Source organism: Eptesicus fuscus, chromosome 7 (assembly GCF_027574615.1).
Source record: "Eptesicus fuscus isolate TK198812 chromosome 7, DD_ASM_mEF_20220401, whole genome shotgun sequence".
Classification (NCBI taxonomy): Eukaryota; Metazoa; Chordata; class Mammalia; order Chiroptera; family Vespertilionidae; genus Eptesicus; species Eptesicus fuscus.
The window spans coordinates 105151080-105173953 of NC_072479.1; the positions used below are offsets into that span (position 1 = coordinate 105151080).

A 22874-nucleotide genomic window follows, 5' to 3' on the forward strand; every position below is an offset into this window, starting at 1 on the left:
TCTCCTGCGCCCCCTCTCCACATACAGGATGGAGCCGGCCAGGGCGGGCGGGCTGGACGGGACCGACCAGGGAAACACGCACATCGACTTGTTCCCTGTGCGCAGCCTCCAGGCCCCCTTCTGCCTTCTTCCTGGCGTCTCGCCTTGTGACTCGGGTCCCTTTGCCCTGTGACTCTGCCCTTTGCCCTGTGATTCTGGGGTACCCCCTCTGCTCTGTGACCCTGGGGTCCTCCCACTGAGGAGGCGGATATTGCCCTGCCCTTTGCCCTGTGATTCTGGGGTACCCCCTCTGCCCTGTGACTTGGGGGTCCCCCTCTGCCCTGTGACTCTGGGGTGCTCCCTCTGACCTGTGACTCTGGGGTCCCCTCTGCCCTGTGACCCTGGGGTCCTCCCACTGAGGAGGCGGATGCTGCCCTGCCCTTTGCTCTGGAGCAGCCTAGGACCTGCTTGGCCAGGGGCAGGGCAGGTGTGACGGGGTAACAGGGAGGAGGAAGGAAAGCGGACGGCTTGGGGCACGGGACGAGCAGCCGACGGGGCAGCTTTCCCTGACGGCGGCATGACAAGGGAACGTGTCACCTTCCCCCTGTGGAGTCCACGGTGGTGGCCACCTGCCCGGGAGCCATAGTCAGACACGTGGTTTGTAGGGTCGGCGCATTCCTGTACCTGTGCTGGCACAGGGAGCTGCTGGAACTGGGGTCACGGGGTTGTCCTGACCGCGGAGGGAGGCAGGGAGCCCCCCGGGCCGCGGGAGGAGGAACACGCAGGGGGCAGTGGCTCTATTAGAGATCCTCGGAGAGGACGCCTCCGCCTCCTGTAGGAACAGTGCAATTACTCCCAAGAATTGAAAAATTGCTTCATGTGATCAAATATTTTGATTAGCGAAAGAATTAATTGTACCGTGTCTTCATTTTATTTACAGTGGATTAATGAAAGCTAAAAATAACAACAGCGACAACACCGCCTGTCAAAACCAGATAAAGCATCACCAAGTCCAGATGAAAACGGAGCGGAGGTCGTGTGGGAGTGGCCGCTGGCGGACCTGCGTCCGGATGGAGACTGGCCCTGCACCCCGCCCCAGGGAGGGGCCTCGCTCCGGGCTTGGGGACTGCTACGTGGTATGTGCAGAGGCTGGAGTCCCCCAGGTTCCAGGCGCAACCCCGGTTTCCTGGCGGCATCAGCGCGGCCGGACCGTCCGTGCAAGGACTCTTCCCAGGCGGGGTGATGGCGAATCCCAAGATCCCCGAACTCCCTTCAAAAGGCGACAGTTAAGTCACACTCAAGCCACCGAGTCCAGGCTCAGAGGCGCTCTGCCTGCTCCTCCTTCCCCAGGCGCCCGCTGGGACATGGTAAGCGTTCCTCTCACCCTCCGTCACCCTTCCAGGTCCTGTGCTTCTCTCTGTTTTCTAACAAAGTTGAAGTGGGTTCGGCTCTTTGAGGTCAGGCCTGGCCCCAGGTCCCCGAGCTCCTCCCCTGAATGCTGATAACGGAGCGAGCGCCTCCCCGACAAGAAGACCAAGAAGACGGTAGCAGGAATGCTGACCCAGAGCCTGCTCTGTCTCTGGGGTGGGGCCCCTGCCCCGGAGGAGTGGACACACAGAGGCCCACCAGGCAGCGTGGCGGGGGGACCACACTCAGGGCTCTGCCCCTGCACGCCCCCCCAGGGCCCTTCCCCATCTGCCCCACCCACCCCAGCCTCCTCTCCCCCCTCAGCCCTGCTCTAGCCACGACCAAGTCTGCATGCCTAGTTCCTGATGCTCAGGGTGCCCGCCCCCCCAAATCCAGACGCGGGGCAAACTCATCAGAAAGCCGGATGCGCTCTCTGCCAGGAACCTGCAGAGCGAGGCCTTCCACCTCCTCCTCTGGCTACGCGCTCACTTCGGCCACGCGCCTCGGCCTGACATTCACAGCGGATCCAGCTGGACACCTCTGCAAACATGCAATTCACAAGTCCTTCCGCGGTGTAAAATGGCCATAAATGCAGGGAAGTGCAAGGGAACCAGTGACGCACCCCCTGGGCCCTTTAATGACTCAATAACCTCACGGCTGAAGCCATTTATGACTGTTACTCTTCCACCAAGTAAGTCCCGCACCGTCCAGTCACACTGCTCAGCAGGAGCCCTCACTGAGTGGGACAGAGGAGCAGCAGCCACGATGCCAGCGCCTGCTGGTTGCTGCTCGGTGCCACCCGAGCTCTTCCCACCGTCAGTCTGTCCAGTGCCGGTCCCCCGGGCATGCAGGGCCGGTGCCCATGGACGGGGGAGCTGAGGGCGGAGCTGAGGCCGAGCCTGGGCTGGAGAAGCCTGACCAGGCCGCAGCACTGCCTGTGGGGCCAGAACGGACGCTCGGCCTCGCTGCACGCCGGGCTCCTCATCCGCAGGATGCGGGTAAGGCAGCACCCACACCTCAGGCTGCTGGACGATCGCTGACTCATTTGTCAAAGCTCTCGGGACGCGCCGGGCCCACAGCACGTGCGCTGAGCATGTCAGCCACCCGGATGCCGGGTCCGACTGCGGGACGAGGCTGGCGGACCTGGCCAGGCGCAGCACCAGGGGGGCCCCCTGCTCCTTCCTCTTACCCGCTCAGCGTGGACCCTTCAGGTTCGGGGCTCGGGAGCACCGAGGTGGAACTTTCTGGTTTGTGACCAGTGGTCGCGGCCGCTCCTGTGGCGCAGTCACCGCCACCAGGGGACCGTGGGTGCTGACCCGTCCTCCCCGCCCGACCCCCGTCCAGCCCACGTTCTGCCATTTGCTGCGTGTTGAGAGTTAAGATTCCTCCAGGCCAACGGGGCAACGGAAGCCAGAACAGCATGCGCACGGCCCCGCTGTCACACGTGTGCGGCGGCCTCCAGCGCTGCACTGGCTGCGTCTGGATTTTCTGTGTCCCACTGGGGACGACGGTTCTCGGGTGGACGCCTGGCCTCCGATACGGTCTGACCTTGTAGCTTCAGGGGAGCAGCTCAACTCTGGGGCTTCATTGATCCAAAAATCGCAACTAAGTGAGGCTGTAAGTTAGACTGTTGGCTCTGGAGGGACCGAATGAGGGCCGCCTGGCCTGCGGGGCCACAGCCCCTCGGGGTAGGACATGCAGACAGCGTCCCTCAGGGAAGGACTCGAGAGACCGCCAGCCGGATGCCGAGGGAGTGTCGCCGGCGGGCCGGAGGGCTACGGGCCTCGAAGCAGCTCCTGAGCCTGCGAGCGCCCGCCGCGGCTGCACACGCAGGGCAGGACCCAGGCCCGCCCGGCCGAGCCGGCGACGTTTAGCTGTGAGACAACTCACTCCCTCGATGCCCGACAGATGCTGCTCCATGAGAGCCAGTGCGATGCGCGTCCTCCCGAACCTCCCTGGACTCCTGGTCAGCTCGTCCGCTGCCGGAGCAGCTGCTTGAGGGGGGTCTCGGCGGAGAAGGGGGAGGTGACCGCCCTCGGCTGGGTCAGCGGCCGCCAGCCTGGGTGGCCCCGGCACGTTCTGCGAGAGGAGCGGAAAGCGGGCCAAGCCCCCGATGGCTGCTCCCGCAGAGTCCCGTCTGGCAGCTCAGAGCAGCAGGCCCCGCCGCGAATGTCCACACCACGGAGCCTGGGGGGGACCCCAATCCTCTCCAGAGGTGGCTCCAGTGCAGGGGGCCAGGGTGCAGGGGCGGAGGAGCTGGAACCGACCCAGGTTCGCTTTCACGTCCTGGGAAGCGGCGGTCAGGTGGCTTCGGCGGGCTGTGCCACCTCGTGCGCACTCTGGGCTCTCACCAGGGTGGCCTGAAGCTGACCATCTCTCTTAGTGCAGGACCCACGTGGACGCCGATGCTGAGAGGACGTGGGCACATGTCTGTGCCCAGGTCCCCGCGCTCTCCCCCCGCAGGAAGGCAGCTCCCGGACTCAAAGGCCCGGAAGCAGAGTCCTGGGTGCGCCAGGTCGGCCTGGCCCACGGGCTGCCACGGGACACAGAGAGGCAGGCGTGGTCGACAGCCCATCGCCTCAGCTTACGCACTGCGGGCCCAGCAGCCCCGCGCCCGGCCCGCTTGGTCCCCGCAACCTGCCCCCTCCCCAGCGGTCTCCAGGACAACAGGCAGCACACGGTCCTCGGCAAGTGGAAAGCGGGTGGAATTTACGGGAAACATTTGAAAATCCCCGGAAGTCTCCCGAGGGGACTTGGCCATCAGGAGCAGAGTAACAGTGACGGCACAGCTTCACCACCCGACTGACTGCAGGAATGTCCCGCACTTCCCGGAGAGAGCCCTCCTCCCTCGTCACATTCGTGGAACACACATGGACGCGTTACTTCCACAACCGACAGGAAGACAAGTCGAGGGCGCGCTGCCGCACCTCCCACGTGTGGGCTCACACTGGTCTCAAACACGCTGCTGGGCTTTCCGCTCCTCTTCACTGGAAACGCCCACCTTCATTCTCTCCTGGAGAAGCACCCCCTTCCGGTACCTAACATCCGATGGCGGCTTTCAGGTTTCTGGGTAATCTCCTTCAACAACTGCCGCCGCGTCCCCAGGGGCAGGACGCAGCATCGCAGCTAATGAGCTGCAGGGCGAGGCGTCTGCGCTGCCTGTCCTTTGTGGCTGTTTCCCGCTCTGAGGACAGCAGCCGGACCGGACCTCAGAGGTCAGCGCGATGACCCAGCATCCCTGCCCTCCGGCCACCCCAGGCGGCCAGCCCGGGGCCCTGCCCACGAGGCTCCGCCATTCTGCTTTTGCTCAGAGAAAGGGACACGGGACCGCAGGGGCTGTGCGCAGTCACCGCCACCAGGGGACCGCGGGTGCTGACCGGTCCTCCCCCGCCCGACCCCGTCCAGCCCACGTTGGACGTCCAGTCCACGTCCAGCTCCCTCCGGAGCCAACAGTCTAACTTACAGCCTCACTTAGTTGCAATTTTTGGATCAATGCGGCACCACAGTTGAATTGCTCACCCCAGCCCAGCAGCAGGTGAGACAACAGAACCCCCATATCTGACCTGCCGTGGCCGCCCACGCCCAGGCCTCACACCGCACCTTCACGCCGTCTGCCAGCCCAGCCCCTCGCTCAGCTTGTCCCCCTGGTAAACGCACCCTGGTTCTCAGCAAGCGCTCCCCACCCCAAAGCCAAGTCCAATCCCGGGGCTGATCCTGACTGCGCCCAGACCCGGAAGGCAGGCGGAGGCCGTGCCCGCCCCCACCCCACAGTGCCCCCTGCATCCCCGGTCCCAGCCCCCCGGCTCCGACTGCAGTGGCCCTGACACCTCCCGCAGGAACGCGCAGTGACGTGCTCCCGGAGGCGGACAGCGAGAACCAACATGGGGGAGCGGGCTGGCGATGTCTGAAGCTTTCAAGACGGTCCTGTCATTCCAGAGGCAGCAGAAATGCTCGTGGGGGCCCGAGGCCAGGGAGGCGCCGCACTGAGGCGGGAGCCGCCCTGACCTTGGCACACACTGCCCCGAGGAGCCCGCGCTGCCCACAGAGCCCGCAGAAGGCCTGGGCTCGCATCCACGGGTGCACTGGAACACGGAAGAGGGGAGCCCATAGTCCTGGGACTGGGTCCTACACCTTCCTCTCCTCTTGCCTCCCCATTCAAACCCCAAACGCCTGGGGCCACTCCTGTCCTCTCCCCCTCACCGCCCCCCTCTCTCAGCACAGATGTGCCAGCAGCAAGGCCTACCTGTCCACTTTGCAGACGTGTCTGGAATTCACCGCCAGCAGCTTCCCCACCGAAGGGGTGAGGCCGCCTCCCGCCTTGGCCGTGGCCCCACAGTTTCCTCTCCATCCCGCTCCCACAGCGACGTTCTAAAATGTACGTCGGGTCACGCCGCTCCTGTGCCCAAAACCGCCCGCCCCCGCCCCAACCGGCCCTCCTGCCCCCGTCACCCGCTCGGGGCTGCCACACCGGACTCTTCTCACACCTGTGGGCACCTCCCGCGCCAGCTCTGACCCTGGGTCTCCCTCCCTCCCCTGGGCCTCAGCTCCTGTCGCCTTCTCGCACGTCCTCCTCCTGCCCTGCCACACCTTCTCCGCGCACACACTGGGGTCGGACACACGCCATGTTTTCTCATTTCTTCTCTTCCTCCCTCGGTGGATACAAGCTCCCGGTGGGCAGGGGCGCGTCAGTGTGGCTCCTGCTGACCCCACACGGTGCGAGCCGGGCACACAGTGGGCCCGCAGGACACTGGCTGATGGGAGAGTGAAGCCACACAACGGGAAGGTATACATCAAACAGATGCACAGCTGAGAGAGAAACCAGTGACATGGGAAATGGCAATGACATCAGTGTGAGTGACAGGCAGCTACCGAGGGACCACCCAAGGGGGCCCTGGAGGAGGCCCAGGCGCTGGGACAGGGAAGCCAGTCCTCCCTCATCGCAGCGAGTTGGGAGCAATGGCCAGAGCAATGCTTTCGGGCGCGGGAGGGAGGCAAATCCCGGAGACAAGGAGGTTGGTTACAGCTGGAGCGACACCGCCAGTTCCAGCGGGAGCTCCGGGAGCGGGCGGAGGGGGAGCTGATCAGGTGCTCCGGCCTTAACTCTTCGGCAACAACTCAATTTTGTTCCCACGCGGGCATACATCACTGATACAAATAAAAATGCACAACCCCCGGAGGAGCGGGCACAGCGTTCGGGGGCCTGGAGCCGGGGCCAGACTCCTGGGCTCTCCCCCCTCCCCCCTCCCCCCGGCGGCGTGACTATGAAAGGCTGCCGCGCCTCTGTGCCCAGCGCCCCGTCTACGAGGCGGGGTGCTCCCAGCGGTGCTCGCAGTGACATCGGAAGGCGCCGACAGGGCTGGCTGCTGCAGTTACTATCACGGACCTCAAACCTTACAAACCTTCATGCTATTTGCCCCGGAATCTCATTTTCAAGAATTTATCCCGGACAAGTGAGCGAGGATTTATGAACTTAGGTGTGCGTGTATATAAAGTGCACAGCTGGACATGGCCTGGCACCCAGCTCCGGGGCAGTTACCGGTAAGCGTACCTCGGTTAAGCCAGTTGCATTATTTTTGGATGTTTCACGAGTGTCCAGGCTCACTGGGCACAGAACGGTGACTACAGAGATCTGTGCTGGTTAAAACTAGACTGGAATTCTTTCTCATGATGTCGGCCCATTCATGTTTACAAATCAAGAAACCACCTAAGAATATACATCTTGTGCAGCCAAAGCAGCAGTCCTCGGGAAGAACCATGAGCCCTGTGGTCAGCCACCCTCCCTCCTCCAGGAAGTACTCCCTGATTTCCTGAGGAGGAAGGGCTTGTGAACACAGTGGAAATGAAATGCCAGGCGCTTGCTCCCCATTTACATACGAGTGAAGGCAAGGTCAACAGGGACCCCAAGCCCCAGCACAGAAAAGGGAGAGCCCAGCGATGTGCCCGTCTGCAGTCCCCGGCGACATCTGCTCTCTACACCTGATTATACATCTGTGTGTGCCCACTATCTCCACATTTCCCTCTGCCCCAGGACTGCCTGATACATGGCCTGGGGAGGGCCTGGCACATAGTGGGTCCTCAACAAATGCCTTCCAAGTGGGTTCCAGTTCCTTCACTGCCACTCGGGGCCTCACTTCTCTGGACACCAGATCATCTTCAGGGCCCTAAGAATCCCGAGCACTCTAAGACAACCAGACAAAAGCAAGCTCGCAAGCGTCTCTGAAAATAAGATAGTAACTTTCAAGCGAAGTAAAAGCTACACGTTTACCTTCTCATATAGACTTGATACCAATGCTTCCTTCAGAATGAGCTAATCGCACCAGGCGCCTGCCGATTTACCGGATCGGCTTTTAATCGGTTACCGTTCCGCAAAAGCGCGTTCCAGCCGCTTGCCCAGGAGCCGCGGGCCCTCACCTCTTCCAGGAAGCCGCCGAAGCTCTGCAGGAAGTACTTCCACCCGATGCAGGGCGTCAGGTGGAGCCGCAGTTTCCTCAGGAAATAGTGGAACTGGTTATCTGTCAGCTTGTAACAGAAATCCTTCAGCACTTGGCCGAAGTCCGAAGCCTTCACGAACCCCGTGTCCTCCTTGTCCACGGCAGAAAACGCCTACGAGAGGAAAGAAAGAGGCAGGTGCTACGTCCAGCGCATGTTTCCGCGGTGTTGTCCTCGTGCTGCTCCTGCGCGAGGGGAACGAGGCCGAGGGCACGCCGCCTGAACGCTGAGCCCTTAGACGTGCTGGGCCCGAGGGGCACCGGCAGGCCAGATGCGTGCGCCGTGCCAGACTCGCAGGCCATGCGCTCTGTTCACTCCTATTCGGATACGAGATGGAAGAGGCGCGAAGGGAACCCTGGGCCCCGTAACTGGCCCGAGGTCTCTCCCTCATTCACTCCGGCTGCTTGGAGAGTAAACCACCAGGAACGGGAGGCTCAGGGCAACACCACTGTGCCGGGCGGGCGGGGCTCAGGAAGGAGTCTCATGCCACCAGCACCAGGAGGTGGGGTCCCTCCATCACCCCCAGCCCGAGGCTGGTGCTGGGAGCTGCTGTCCTTTCCCCTCGGCCAGCCCGAGCCGGTGCCCTCGCCTGCGGGCGGACCCCACTGCCCGGTGCCCACGCTGGTGCCCAGCAGTCACACTGGGAAAGTGCAAACATGTGCTATGAAAAGAAAGCACATTTTCCCATCTGCCGAAACAAAAGCATTCCCTTTTCCTGCACTAGGAAATCTGGATGAAGCGGTAGGTTGAGATCTTTTTTTTATTTTTTTTAAAGTAAGACTTAATGTGCGTGCAGACCCCAAACCAAATGCCCTGCGGTTGATCCTCCCCCAGAGCTGCCCAGGCAGCCATCAGCCCGGGGCTGTGCCGTGTGCCCACAGCGCAGGTCGCACGGCCTGTGGGAGGACGAGGCTGTGCGCAGGGGAGCCCTCTGGCCGCAGGCCAGGAAGCGGACGCTGAGCCTTCGCTCTGCTGCCCCCCCGGAGCCCCGAGCCGCTCTGAGCTCAGCGGCTTCCATAGAAACAGAGGGCTGCCCACCTCATGCTGCCGAGTTGACCATGGCACCTGGACGTGCACCTGTCGCGGGACGTGGCGGCCTCGGCAGCTGTGACCACAGAGCGCCGCCCCCTGGCACCTGTGCTCCGAGGCGCCGGAGGCACTGCGGCTGTGCACGGAGCCTCGGGGGACCTGAGGCGACCTGGGGCCTGCACGTCCCTGGGTCTGCGTGGCTCCCATGTCGGCCCAGCTGCCCAAGCACGGGACGAGGGGAAGAATCAGACGAGGAAGGGCTTGGGAATCCATAAAGCTCGACACAGCTAGAAGTGCTGCAATGTCATGTCAGAAACAGATGCAGCTGACACGCCTGCGGCCTGTGAGGAAATGCGTGCCCGTGTCCGGTATGCAGACGGCTGTCCTTCGACGCCGTCATTCCTTCCTCTCCTGCTGCCCCTCTGCAGCCCGCCTGCCACTCTCTCAGCCATGGACTCCCACCCTCTGGCTTAAAACCTCATGGCCTGAGGAGGGTTTCCCAGAAGTAACAGCCAGGGTTCCTCCCACAGGTTCCACGGGCCTTGGTTTGAGAAACATCCTGGCCCCCGTGCACACGGGTGCAGACCCCGGGCAGGGCGGCCCTGGTGTGAGCTCTGGCGCTGAAAGGTTGCGGGTGGGTTTGCTAGATGGCCCGCATCATGCTCCCACTGAGCTTCAGATAATCAGTAAAATAAAGGCCAAGTGTTAAATCCTCATAGAGAACTCCTCCATGCAAAAATGCCAGCTGTCCAAGATCAAGGCCAAGATGCGGGCATTCGGACTGCTTGCAAGCTGGCTGGCGGCCCACCTCTGTCCCTCGTCCCACCCCTCCGCAGGCTCGCTCTTCAGAGCTGGGCATGGAGCGGGCCAGCCTGGTACTGAGGGGCCGGCGAGTCTGCATGTGAGACGTGGCCGGCATCACATGCAGCTTTGCGTGCCCGGCTCAGACCGCAGCCTGGCCTCTGCAGCCAGCATTTTCTCTTTCTGCTGCTGCTGCTGCTGCTGGGGAGACTGTGGGCCAGGCCAGGGGACCGTGACCTCCCCGGGAACATGGCCCAAGCCCTGCTTTCCGAGGACCCTGACCCAGTCCCCAGGTCTTGGCACGCTCTAGGTGCCACAGATGCCAGCCCACAGTGCCAGTGTACTCGGTGGTCCTCCTAAACCCTCCCCAGCTCCTGGCAGTCTTCACCCTGAGTCTGAGCCACAGCCCCGCCCTGGCCGACCTCTGCAAGCCGCCTGCGTCACCCCTCCACGGGCCCAGTGCTCACCCAGGGCTGAGCCCGCTCTCTCCTGAGCTCCCCCTCTGCCCTCTTTGCCTGGAGCCCCCGCCTCCTCCCCAGACCCAGCATTTGCTAAACTCAGAGCACTTCGCCCAGAGAACACGTGCTAGGGGGCGATTGTGAAAGCTTTTTCCTTTAAATATATTTTTTAAATCTTCACCCGAGGATACGTTCATTGATTTTTTAGAGAGAGAAAGGGAGAGAGAGAGAGAGAGAGAAATAAAAAGACAGAGAGAGAAACATCCATCAGTTGCCTCCCGTACGTGCCCTGACTGGGGATCAAACCCGCAACCTAGGTATGTGCCCCGACCAGGGATCGAACCTGCGACCTTTTGGTGTACGGGACGATGCTCCAACCCACTGAGCCACCGGCCAGGGCATGGGAGCTCTGTACGGAGCAAGTATGGACAGACACCTGCTCACTGAGCACATGATCTGAGCCACTCCTCGGAGGTGCGACCCCCGGGGCGTGGAGAGGCGGGAGGGTCCCGGAGGGAAGGGCTCGCAGGCCTTTCTCATGATGGGCACGCGTCCCTGAGCGTCGGTTCCACAGAGAGCTGTCTGCCGTACCGTGGCCAGAGCCGGGCCGCAGGCGGCCACCACTTTCTGGACGCCCTTCAGGACCTCCTCCGGACTCAGCTTCGCAAAACTGACAGGCGCGCCCGGCTCGCTTTCTCTCGGCTCCGGGCCGGATGGCTTGCTGTCCTCCACTGCCCTCAAGAAGTCAAGGTAATTGATGGAATTGTCTTGCCAGCTGATTCCCAAACTGGTCCCCAAGGAAGAAGAAAAAAAGGAATATATTAATTAAAAACCCCTATCACTTAGTCATTCAACACGCACTAGCTGAGCACAGAATGGGGTGGAGAACAGGAATAATGTGCAGGCACCGTTCCCCGGCCTGTGGGTGCATGCCTGCCTGCACACCAATCAGCCCCAGCGGCGGCCGGGCACACACAGAACCTGCACGCTCCGGGAGCAGGTCAGGTTGGGCGAGGTGAGCGTGTGGGCCACTGCCGGCCGGTGAGGCCACAGGCGGCCTGGCCTGAGGCTCTGAGGCGTGAAGGCTGACGACAGGGCTCACTAAGGAATCTGGCCTGACCGGGGCAAACAGGTGCCTCGGCAGGGCTGACACTGGCAGAGCAGTGTCCCGGGGTAGTCGGGAGGCAGGCCTGTGGAGTGGGGGCGGGGCCAGATGGAGGGTGATGGAGGGTAGGGGCTGGTCCTGGAGATCTTAGCTGATGAGACCCTGCCCTGAGAAGCGGCTGGGGAATCTGAAAAGAAGAGAAATGCGGCAAAGACCGCGAAAAGGAAGAGAGGGACGGAGTAAAACACCCGATCACTCCTTCACAAGAATGGCTGAAGCTGAGTGGTGAAGCTGAAAGACACTTCACAAAACCGATTTAGCTGAGTAGTTTCTCAGAGAACAAGCCCGTCTGAGTAAGCGTGTCAGCAGGACATCCCCATAGAAACCGGCCCCTCCTGCCTCCGCTCCAACACACAAGCACCTTTAAACCCTGCAAGAACACGTCGGGGGAGGGGGGGATCCAAAGTGCCATGAGAACATAACGCAAGTTTACTGAAGATGCAAATAACTCAAAGTTTAACTGCATTCAGAGCTCCCAGTTCTGTCACAAGTTCTCTGGGCGTTCCTGGCACGTCGTCACCTAAACTTTCTTTCAGCAGGAAGGAGCGTGTCCAAGAGGAGGAACCCGGATTCCTGGTGAGCAGAGGGAGAAGCTCCCGGGGAGGGAGAAGCTCCCAGAGAGAGAAGCTCCCAGGGACTTGGAGGGAGAAGCTCCCAGGGAGAGAGAGAAGCTCCCAGGGACTTGGAGGGAGAAGCTCTCAGAGAGAGAGGCTCCCAGGGACTCGGGGGGAGAAGCTCCGAGGGAGGGAGAAGCTCCCAGAGACTCAGAGACCTGCTCTGAGGAGCAGGAGCCAGAGCTGTGTCTCCGCCCCACAGCTGCAGAGCAGCCGGCCCGGCCCAGCCCGCGGCGCTGGCTCATGATGTAGGCACAGGGAGAGGGTAATCAGCTCTATTTCATCAGCAGGGTAAACTGCCAACTCGGTATTAAAATTTAGTAATAAAATCAAATGCATATGCTAATCTTCTTGGTATTATTTAGAAAAATCTATTTTGGATCTAGAAAAGAATAATCTACATATAATTACAAATAACGGAGCTGTTTCTCATCAAGAGGTCTTTGAGAAGAAACAAGCAACCGAGCCATGGACCCTCATTAAGGTTTCAATCCCTAAGGAAGGGATCGCCCCACTGAAAGGTGGACCACAGAAATCCCACAGTCCTTTTGTTGCCGTCTATGAATGCACCGAGACTCACTATGTTTTAAAAGACTCTCACACTCATTTAGTTAATTATTTATCGGGTGCTATTTCCCCATGATTTATTCACTGAGTGCATATGAATTCTTGTTCAGCTGGAAATAGGTTTAGTGAGAGGAGACCCTATCTCAGGAGGAAGAGAGCACACAGGCATTTGAAGATGAATCGGTCCTCCTAATCTCTCCTCCTCTCTCTCCTCTCTTTCTACACACACACACACACACGCACACACACACACACACACACACACACACTAGCATGGGACTTCTCACAGCTTGAACACAATGGAGCAATGTCTTCAACATTTTAAGGGAAAAGAATTTCCTCCCTAGGACTTTATGCTCAGACAAGTTATCAATCTGTGTGGAAAAGAATTTAAAAGTTTTCAGACAAACAAGAATGCAGAACATTTACTTCCTGTCCACCCTTTCTTAGGAAATTACGTCAGGAAGTACTCCAGCAAAATAAGGATGTAAGTTAAGGAAGAGAGAGATGTGAAAAGCTGGGAATGGGGGGTCCAACCCAGGAGCATGATGGGGGCAGACAGGGAGGCTCTTGGGCATCGGACCTAGGACAGGAGGAGGGCCGGGCGCTAGGACGGAGCACCGGGGGAAGAGCCCGGGAGAACAGGAAGTGGGGCAGGTGCGGGGGAAGCTGGAGCCGGACATCGAGCTTGGCCTGAGCCTGTGCTCCTGGAAGCCAGTGACGGCTAAAGCAATCACCCGCCCCTGACGTCCTTGGACATGGCTTACGGCAAAGAACCAGCTTCCCCATCTGACTTAGAGAAGACTCCTAGGTTTGCCCATGACGAGCTGGGCGCAGCCCTCCCAACGCCTAGTTTAGAAATGACTGCCTGAACTTTCTTTCACTCACTGACCAAACTTTAACTAAGCTTCCCTGCCAGCATCGGGATGGGGAACAGCCCCTCCGCCATGGCCCCTCGGGGCACCCTGACCACAGGACAGACTGGTCACACTGCCCACTCATCGTGTTACCCCACACTCAGGCCTTTCTTTATTCTTCCCCATAAAGGCCTTTTCTGCCTACACTTGGAGATGCTTGTAGATTTCCTGGTCAGGGCAACCCCCTATTGCAATAGCCCTCCTCCCCCCATAACCATAGTCCTCCCTCCCTATTACAATAGCCCTCCTCCCCCCATAACCATAGTCCTTCCTCCCTATTGCAATAGCCCTCCTCCCCCCATAACCATCGTCCTCCCTCCCTATTGCAATAGCCCTCCTCCCCCCATAACCATCGTCCTCCCTCCCTATTGCAATAGCCCTCCTCCCCCCATAACCATCATCCTCCCTCCCTATTGCAATAGCCCTCCTCCCCCATAACCATAGTCTTCCCTCCCTATTGCAATAGCCCTCCTCCCCCCATAACCATAGTCCTTCCTCCCTATTGCAATAGCCCTCCTCCCCCCATAACCATCGTCCTCCCTCCCTATTGCAATAGCCCTCCTCCCCCCATAACCATAGTCCTCCCTCCCTATTGCAATAGCCCTCCTCCCCCATAACCATAGTCCTCCCTCCCTATTGCAATAGCCCTCCCCCCCATAACCATCGTCCTCCCTCCCTATTGCAATAGCCCTCCTCCCCCCATAACCATAGTCCTCCCTCCCTATTGCAATAGCCCTCCTCCCCCCATAACCATCGTCCTCCCTCCCTATTGCAATAGCCCTCCTCCCCCCATAACCATAGTCCTCCCTCCCTATTGCAATAGCCCTCCTCCCCCCATAACCACAGTCCTTCCTCTCTATTGCAATAGCCCTCCTCCCCCCATAACCATCGTCCTCCCTCCCTATTGCAATAGCCCTCCTCCCCCCATAACCATCGTCCTCCCTCCCTATTGTAATAGTCTTTTCAAATAAAGTCTCTCTTTACTAAGTCTGCATTGGTCATTATTATTTGACAAGGTAACATAAAGGCAAATAATACAAGAAAGACAAACAGGAAATTAAAAACTTCAGGAAACAAACAACCTATCAATAAGATCAGAGTATAAACATGAAGCAAACTTAATAAGAGTGGGTTTCAATGGGAAGAACTACAAAACATAGACTCTATTTGAGGAGGAGTTCCTAGGGAACCCCCAAAAACGTAAGGGACAAAAACAAGGATTCTGGTGGAAATGGACAGCTAGAGCAACATTAAGCACAGCCCAATTCCTACCCAAATCAACATAAAGCCTCACACTAAACACATGAGAACCAGATTCAGACATGACACATATTTTGGAATTACCAGACAGAACACTTAAATTAACTATGATTAATATATAAAGGGCTCTAATGGAAAAGGCAGGCAACACGCAAGAACAAATGCATAATGTCAGCAGAGAGGTGGAAACGCTAAGAAAGCATCAAAAGGAAATGTTGGAGCCCAGCTGGCATGGCTCAGCGGTTGAGCATCGATCTGTGAACCAGGAGGTCACAGTTTGATTCCCCGTCAGGGCACATGCCCGGGTTGTGGGCTCGATCCCCAGTGTGGGGCATGCAGGAGGCAGCCAATCAATGATTCTCTTTCATCATTGATGTTTCTCTCTCTCTCTCTCTCCCTCTCCCTTCCTCTCTGAGATCAATAAAAATATGTATTTTTAAAAAGGAAATGCTGGAGATAAAAAGCAGGGCAACAGAAATGAAGAAGGCCTTTGATGGGCTCATCAGATCAGAAATGGTTGAGGATAAAAATCACTGAGCTTAACAGTGTGTTAATAAAGACTTCCCAGATGGAAATTCAAAGGGAAAAACAAGTTAAAAGAAACAGAACATAATATAAAACTATGGGGCAATTTCAAAAAGTGCAACATCCACATAATTAGAATACCAGAAAGAGAGAAAACGAGAAAGGAGCAGAAAGAGCATTTGAAGTAATCATGGCCAAGAATTTTGCAAAATTAACGACAGACACAAAGCACAGATCCAGAAAGTTCAGAGAACACCAAGCAGGATAAATACCAAAAAATCAACACCTAGGCATGCCATATTTAAACTGCAGAGAACTGAAGACAAAGAGAAAATCTTGAAAGAAGCCAAAGGGAGGGAAAACCTTACCTACAGAGGAACAAAAATAAGAATTACATGGTACTTCTCATCAGAAATCATGCAAGAAAAGAGTGGACTGACATAATTAAAGTGTTGAAAGAAAAAAATCAGCAACCTAGAATTCTATATCCAGTGACATTATCCTTTAGAAGTGAAGGAAAATAAAGACTATCTCAGGCAAACAGAAACCTCAGGAATTCATCACCAGCTGCCCTGCCCTTTGAGAAATGCTAACGGAGATTCTTCAGAGAGAAGGAAAGTCATGTAAGTTAGAAACTCAGATCCACATAAAGAAAGGAAGAGCATCAGAGAAGGAATAAATGAAGGTAAAACAACGTCTTTTACTTTTCTAACTCTCAGTTGACCTGACAATGATTTTTCAAAGTAGTAACAATGCATTGGGTGATCACAGCTTGTGGATAAGCGTGAAGGTGAAGGACAGCGGGTCCTGAGGGACAGGAGGAAGGAGCTGGAAATCTCTGTCATAAGTCACTGCCCACCCATGAGCTGGCATCGTGTTAGTTTAAACTGACTTGGGGTATTTGTTCGTGTACCAATATACTGCAAACTAGAGAGCAGCCACGAAAAGACAGAGATTTCATGAGTGGGGTGAGTTAGGGGTTTAATTACTGCTAATAACCATATGGAAACTAAAGAAACAGAAAAAATAAAATTAACTCCAGGGAAAACAAGATGCTCCATTAAAAAGGAAAAGTGATCAGCTAGTCACAATAATATAAACCCTGAATACTGGTCTCCCCCAAACCAAGAGGCAGCAGATGGGAAAAGTAACACCTGTGGAGACATGTTTGCGTGTGTTCCCGTGGGGGGGGGGGGCGGTGGAGGCTGTGGGAGAGGTGGCTGGTGGCAGGTGACGGTGAAAAAGAGTTAAATGCACACCTTCCTGCTTGCAAGTCAACAGGCACAGCCTAACAGCACAAATCCAAGCAGCAGCTATACAACCCGTCCCTCCGAAACGCCAAGCTAAGCACCAAAAGATGTCACGTAAGCGCTGGGAGTTGGCCCCGGGGAGGGGACATGAGGACAGTGCCCCGCAGAGCTACCTGACGCCCGCCCGCCGAAGCGCAGGCAGAACTCGGGAAAATAAGAACGGAAGGTAAAAAGGTGCATCTGCTGCTGAGACACATCAGGAAACGCTACGCATTTAAGCTGCTTCTTCCTTTTGCTTCGGGGCGACTCAAGCCCATTAGGATGTAGCCCGGCCAGAGGGAGATGTGGGGGTCACTTCAATGTCCAGTCTGTTTGGACAGAGGAGGAGAAAGGAAAGCCACCAGGTGAGAGCAAACCTGCCCAGGAGCGCGGCCAGCTCCGCCTCCTTGAGGGGACAGCCGCTGTCCCGCAGCGCCCTCTGCAGCTGGCACAGGGACACCGAGCCGCCGCCGCACGTGTCCAGCTTGGTCAGCGCCTTCCTGATGTCTTCACAGTGGTCCTTCAGCTTCTCCCTGGACGAGAACACAGGTCAGACGCCCACAGGGAAACAGGCACCGCCTCAGGCCAGGGCTTCACCACCCCCCCCACTGTGACGATCGCTTTGGCTCAGGGGACAGAGCGTCGGCCTGTGGACTGAAGGGTCCCAGGTTCGATTCCCAGTTGGGGAACGTTGTGGGCTTGATCCTCAGTAGGGGGCGTGCAGGAGGCAGCCGATCAATGATTCTCTCTCATCATTGATGTTTCTAGCTCTCCCTCCTTTTCTCTCTGAAATCAATAAAAATCTATTTTTTAAAAAAAGGAACTGACTCGGAAGCTGTTTTGCAGCCTCGGTGCGACATTTACAGAGAGAGGTGTAAGTCTGCGTGCCTATCACGCTATCCTCACCAGCCAACTGCGCAGGAGGAACCCGTCTTGTCTTGTCACCAGAATCAGTGCTGGGAGAGTGGGGCCAAGAATGAAAAGCAGTGGTTTTATACAGATGTGATATTCCCCCCATGAAAGCTCCCTGGGCACCTACTGCCAGAACTGCTATGGGCACCGGGGTACATCCAGTGACTCCGAGTGGCCCCTACAAGTTACATTCCAGCGGGCAGGGCAGATGGCACTGAAGGCATCCGTGCCCGCCCTGCACTGGGGTTAGTGGGTCAGGAGAGCCGGGGGCAGGACTGGGAGTGGCCACCGTGGGAGAGGGTGTGGGCAGACGTCACTGGGAAGGTGGCCCAGGAGCAAGACTGAGCTGAAGGAGCTGGCGGGCAGCTACCTGGGCACAGCAGTAGGGCAGCCGCGCTGGCGGGGAAGCAGGGAGGGGAGGGCCAGTCAGTCGGCAGAGGGAAGGCCCAGAGACCCTCGATTTGAATCAGGCACTTTGTTGTTAGAAACTGCCACCATCTGTGCACAGCAACTGGCCAGCCCGGGCCTCGCTGTGAGCCCTCCCTCTTGTTCCTCCCAACAGCCCTGCCAGGGAGGGGTCCCGGTCACCCCACTGGACAGGGCCCTCGGGGCGGCGGGCACGCTCCCGCTAGAGGCTGGTTTTCCTGCAGAACGTGCTCAAGTTCTAAACGTGCTACGATTCCGCTTCTCAGGAAAGTTCTTCTCTGACCACAAAGAATGTACGGGGCTAAGAGAGTGTGGGTAGCTGTGGATGGCACTCCTCGGCCACCAGGTCTCTCCCAAGCCCTTCCCGCCGCCCTGAGCAGCGCGCTTGTCCACCGCCTAAGTGAGGCTCAGAGCACGGCCGCACTCGGGGCGACAGCTGCTGCTCTGGGTTCCCGTCCGGTTCCTGGTCTGAACAGTGACACGGGAGCCCAGGGGCCACTGTCATGGCGGCTGAGCCGGCCCCAGGCTCTGCGTTCTAGGACTGGCCCAAGGAGGTGGCCGGGCCCCGAGGGCGGCACTGATTCCAAGTCTTCAGCTCGGACTCAGGCCAAGAAAAAGCAAGACATGGACAACACAGCGAGTCTAAAAGAGGATTTTTCTAAACGCAAACAATGCATCCAGGCACTGCAAACAAACCCATTCCCTCAGGTGTAAGAGGCAAATACACCACGTTGGTCGCTTGAATGGAGCAGGGCTCCCGTCTGTCAATCCCCTCAGAGTCAGTAGAAACGAGGGGCAAGTCCTGGAAACACTGAACCTTAAGGACGGCCCGGAGGACCTGCTGCCCCCCCCCCTGACAGTGCTGCAGAGGTGGGATGCGGTTAATGAAATCAGGCTTGTCTAGCGGGAGGCTGACCCCGCAGAGGCGGCGGGAGGGCGGGCGGGCTGGGCCTGGCGGTCAGGAATCCCTCCCGCTCCACCGGCTCCCAGTGGGAGGACAGGAAGAGCGGCCGCGGGGGAGTGAGGCCGGCCCTGTCTGGTAAAGATAAACCACCTTTTCATTAGTGCTCGGGCATGTTTGATTTACGTGAATCGTATGCATATTTCTTCCTTCCTTTTCAAACTCCATCCTTTATAACTCGGTCACTTCCCCATCAGGGGTGGCACGCGCCTTTCCCTTCACCCCCCGTGGCCCTGGCACCTCATTTCTGCGCTGCTGGGCCTCTCATTGCCTTTAAGAGGGTACTTCAGCAACAAGTCATGCACTCACTCACTCGCGGGCTCTCTGAGGGGCAGGGACAGAGCTGACGTGACAGCAGGTGGCACAGTCCCGGGCAGCAGGGAGCAGGGGGCAGGGGGCAGGGGGCAGGGGGTAGAGGGCAGAGCCCAGGCCCGGGCAGTGCTGATGGAGGACCAGGATGGAGATGGGCCAGGAAAATCTGCCCCAGCTCTGTGGTCACTTAAACATGGCAAAGCCCGCTCCCATGTCACACACTTTTAAGGTACGACATTGGTAACTGGTTTTCCACTTTGAAGATAACCCTCCCAGTCCCACGATCCAAACACGACTTGGCGGGACCCTCTGCACGCCCCTCCTGGGCCTCGTGGCCAGGCCCTCCGCATGGCATCGCTGCAGTCACGCAGACGTGCCGTCCAAGCGTCTTTCCCATCAGCCCTCGGTCACACACGCTGCCCAGGCTGCGTGGCGGCAGCTGTTTCATAGCCTCTGGGGCCAGACTTCACACCCCGCGCGCTCACTGGGGCCATCCCTGCCCACTGCTAACCCGGGGGCCTCGCCTGCATTATTTCTTTGGTATAAAGTCCTTAAAACAGAAGTACTGAGTCCGAGACCCACTCACTCATTCATTCAACAGATATTCGCCGGCGCCTACTGGTGTCAGGCACTGGCCAAGCAGGCGTGTCTTCATGCCCCTGCACCCTAGCTGCCCAGGAAGGGCCGGGCCACGGACAGTAAATGCCTGAAGGGACAGGTCTCCAGCGGCGGGCAGGCACGGCGGGCACTCTGCGGGGCCTGTGACAGCGCCGGGGCCGAGCACCCCGACAGCGAGCGCACAGAGCAGCTTCGTCACTTCGCCAGCCCGGAGGCCGCAGCTCAGAGCCACGTCTGCTCCGGGAGTGGGTGGCTCACCTGGCTGGCTCGGCCGCGGCCGTGTCCGTGCCCGGGGGCGGTGCTGGGCGCTGCTCCGGGCGCTGCTCGCGGGGTGGCTCCTGCGGCAGCGGCTTGGTGAAGTGGCCCATGAAGTTGGAGCGGTCCTCCGCGTAGGGCCGGTGCACGTCCGCCGAGTACGTGATCCCCAGCTGGTGCAGGAACTCCGGGAACGTGATGTGCCCCCTCCCCTTGGTGTCATAGCTGCAGAGACGAGCAGGTGTGGTCAGTGCCCCGCTGCGAGGGTGCCGCCAGGGCGCCCCGGCCCTCCCACGCAGCGCTCCGCGGCCAGCGGCACCGGCTCGCCCGGGGGCCAGTGACCAGGCCCTCGGGCCTCAGGCCCCTGCTCGGAGCCTGCATTTAGCAGGGCCCCAGGCCACTCGCAGGCACGTGGGAGTTTGAAACCACTGCTCGTCCCCCAGAAGGCTCACCCCACACAAGGTGGTCCCGGCCACCCCAACAGACAGCAACCGCATCTGCTCGCCGGCCAAGCTGACTGATGGAAACCCGCTGTGCCCGCAGGAAGGCAACAGCCCTTCCATCCACTCGGCAGCTTGTTACCGAGTCGCCTGGGAAGGAGTGCGCGGGGTCAGAAGAAAAGCCTCAGAAAGCACGGCCAAGCTTCAGGCGCGGGAGTCGAACCCCGCCCTGCCTTTGAAGCGATGCCGGTTACAACGGCCAGGGAGAGAGGCCGGCAGGAAGGGAGATCAGAATTACCTCCGTACCTTTTGTCACTTCCTATGACTGAAGTTCTCCTGAGTTATAATTCATTTAAAAAGGCACAATGGAGGGCTTTTATCTCCTGACATTATTCGAATAGAATTACTTCAAATAAAGTGTGTTAAGGCAAATTGACAATTTTCTTTAAAGGAAAAAAAAAAGCCTTATTTATTTTAATAGCAAGATCTTGGTCCTCATCTAACCAATAAAGATGGCACTTGCGGGTACGATTTCCTAGGGCCGTGGTCGGCAAACTGCGGCTCTCGAGCCACATGCAGCTCTTTGGCCCCTTGAGTGTGGCTCTTCCACAAAATACCACGGCCTGGGCGAGTCTATTTTGAAGAAGTGGCGTTAGGAGAAGTTTAAGTTTAAAAAATTTGGCTCTCCAAAGAAATTTCAATCGTTGTACGTTGATATTTGGCTCTGTTGACTGATGAGTTTGCCGACCCCTGCCCAAGAGGAATTCCGAGTCACAAGGACCAAGCCTGTGTGTAAACAGGTCGCGGTGTCACTCTCCGTGGGCTGTGGCGGGCGCTTTCCTGTGCAGAGCGAGCCTCCCTCTGCTCCTCGTGGGACAAGAGGCTGACGGAGGGCGGAACCCCAGTTCGGGGACAGCCAGCCCTTTGCCTGTCTTCACTGCATAACAATGAAGAAAACGCATTCACTGACCCAGCTGACCTCTGTCTGTAAGGGAGCCAGGCATGTGCCCGCTGTGCCCGAGCCCTGGGCCATCAGAGGGACCCACGATCTAAACTACCGAGAAGGAAAGCGGACGGGGGCTCACTGGCCCAGTGTCAGAACTGATCTAAACAAAGGAAGGATTTTGTAAGAATCTCAAGTTGCTTTTCTGAATTAGACACAAAACAGCCCACCAGTTCTAAACTTGGCCAACACTTCCGCCCTCCACTTTGAAAAAACGAAGGGCTAAGAAGTGGCCTGAGCTCTTCGTGAGCGTGCCCCGCAGAGGACGTGTGAGGCGCACACGGCCCTGGGGGGGCCAGCGGCGCTCACATGTACGGAGGGGGACGGGGTTCAGACAGGGACCTGGACCTGGAGGTGGAAATGAGTGTCAGACATCTGCCCGGGATGCTGCACGGGGCCGGGTTCAAGCGCAGCCACAGCCACAGCCAGAACGCATTCTGCAAAATGTAACCGGCTGACGAGGCCCTGGGGGACACTCCACGGGATCAGAGCTTATTTTCTGCCGGCAAATCACGTGTCTGTGAAGCTGCTGTCCAACTCTGGCCTCCATCGCTAGCGACGGGGAGGCTGTGCGGCTGCTGAGTCGCAGGAGAGCTGAGCCTCGGGGAGTGACTCCCGGCTCCTGGGCCACGAACCCCGTCTGCCTGGTGGCTGCGCTGCCCCTGGTTCTCCGTGCCCCGAGGCCAGCCTGCTAACCAGGCTGCTTGCTGCGGGGCCCAGGAGCCGGGGCCCAGGACAGACAGGGCCCCCCCCCCCGCCCCCAGCAGTGATGGAAGGAAGGCTGGTGCTGGTGCGGCCGGCCGGAAGGAGCCACTCACCGCATCCACAGCTTCTCCAGCTCTCGCGGCGTGAGGGGAACATCGAAGCCGTACAGCGCGTTCTTTATGTCCCGGCGACGAAGAATGCCGGCGCCCTCATGATCGGTTTCTGTAAAATTCTACAACATCAGGAGATGGCGTTGAGCGGCATAGCACGCGTGTCTGTGGCGGGCAGAGGGCTTCCCGTTGTCAACCTCTGGACAGCCTAACCCACTGTCCTCACGTCCACCTGCTTAACCACCTTCCACCCGAGCCCCAGCGCCTCCTCTCTCCCCTCGGGCCCCAGCGCCTCCTCTCTCCCCTGAGTCCCAGCCGCCTCCTCTCTCCCCTCAGAAGGCGAGGAGCACCCAGGACAGGGTTCTGGGCCGGCGGGCTGGCCTCAGGGAGTGCATGGTCTCAGGTGTGACCCGGACTCTTCTCCTGACAGACAAACTGGGCTCTAAACAATGAGAATAAAGTCCCCCCCCCCACACACACACCCCCCGAGCCTGGGGAGGAGGCCGTGGCCGGGCTTCCTGCGGTACACCTCAGAGCAGCGGCTGCGGAGGGGAATGAGGGACGCGGGACTGCCCCCGTCACGGCAAGCTGCTGTGGTGCCATTTTAATGTCCCTGAGGGGTTACTGGGGGC

The 22874-nt window shown here is 58.6% G+C and overlaps 1 protein-coding gene across 2 annotated transcripts in view; it reads right to left on the reverse strand.

Annotated features, from left to right (window-relative positions):
- EFCAB6 (EF-hand calcium binding domain 6) overlaps positions 1-22874 on the reverse strand; it is a 150662-nt gene that overhangs the window by 18295 nt on the left and 109493 nt on the right. For both annotated transcript variants that reach the window (XM_054719619.1, XM_054719618.1), the window contains 5 exons: positions 22246-22364; positions 19988-20209; positions 16878-17033; positions 10755-10950; positions 7798-7989 (listed from right to left, as the gene is read on the reverse strand). In XM_054719619.1, the coding sequence (XP_054575594.1) occupies positions 7798-7989; positions 10755-10950; positions 16878-17033; positions 19988-20209; positions 22246-22364 (885 nt within the window). The remainder of the gene's footprint in view (positions 1-7797; positions 7990-10754; positions 10951-16877; positions 17034-19987; positions 20210-22245; positions 22365-22874) is intronic.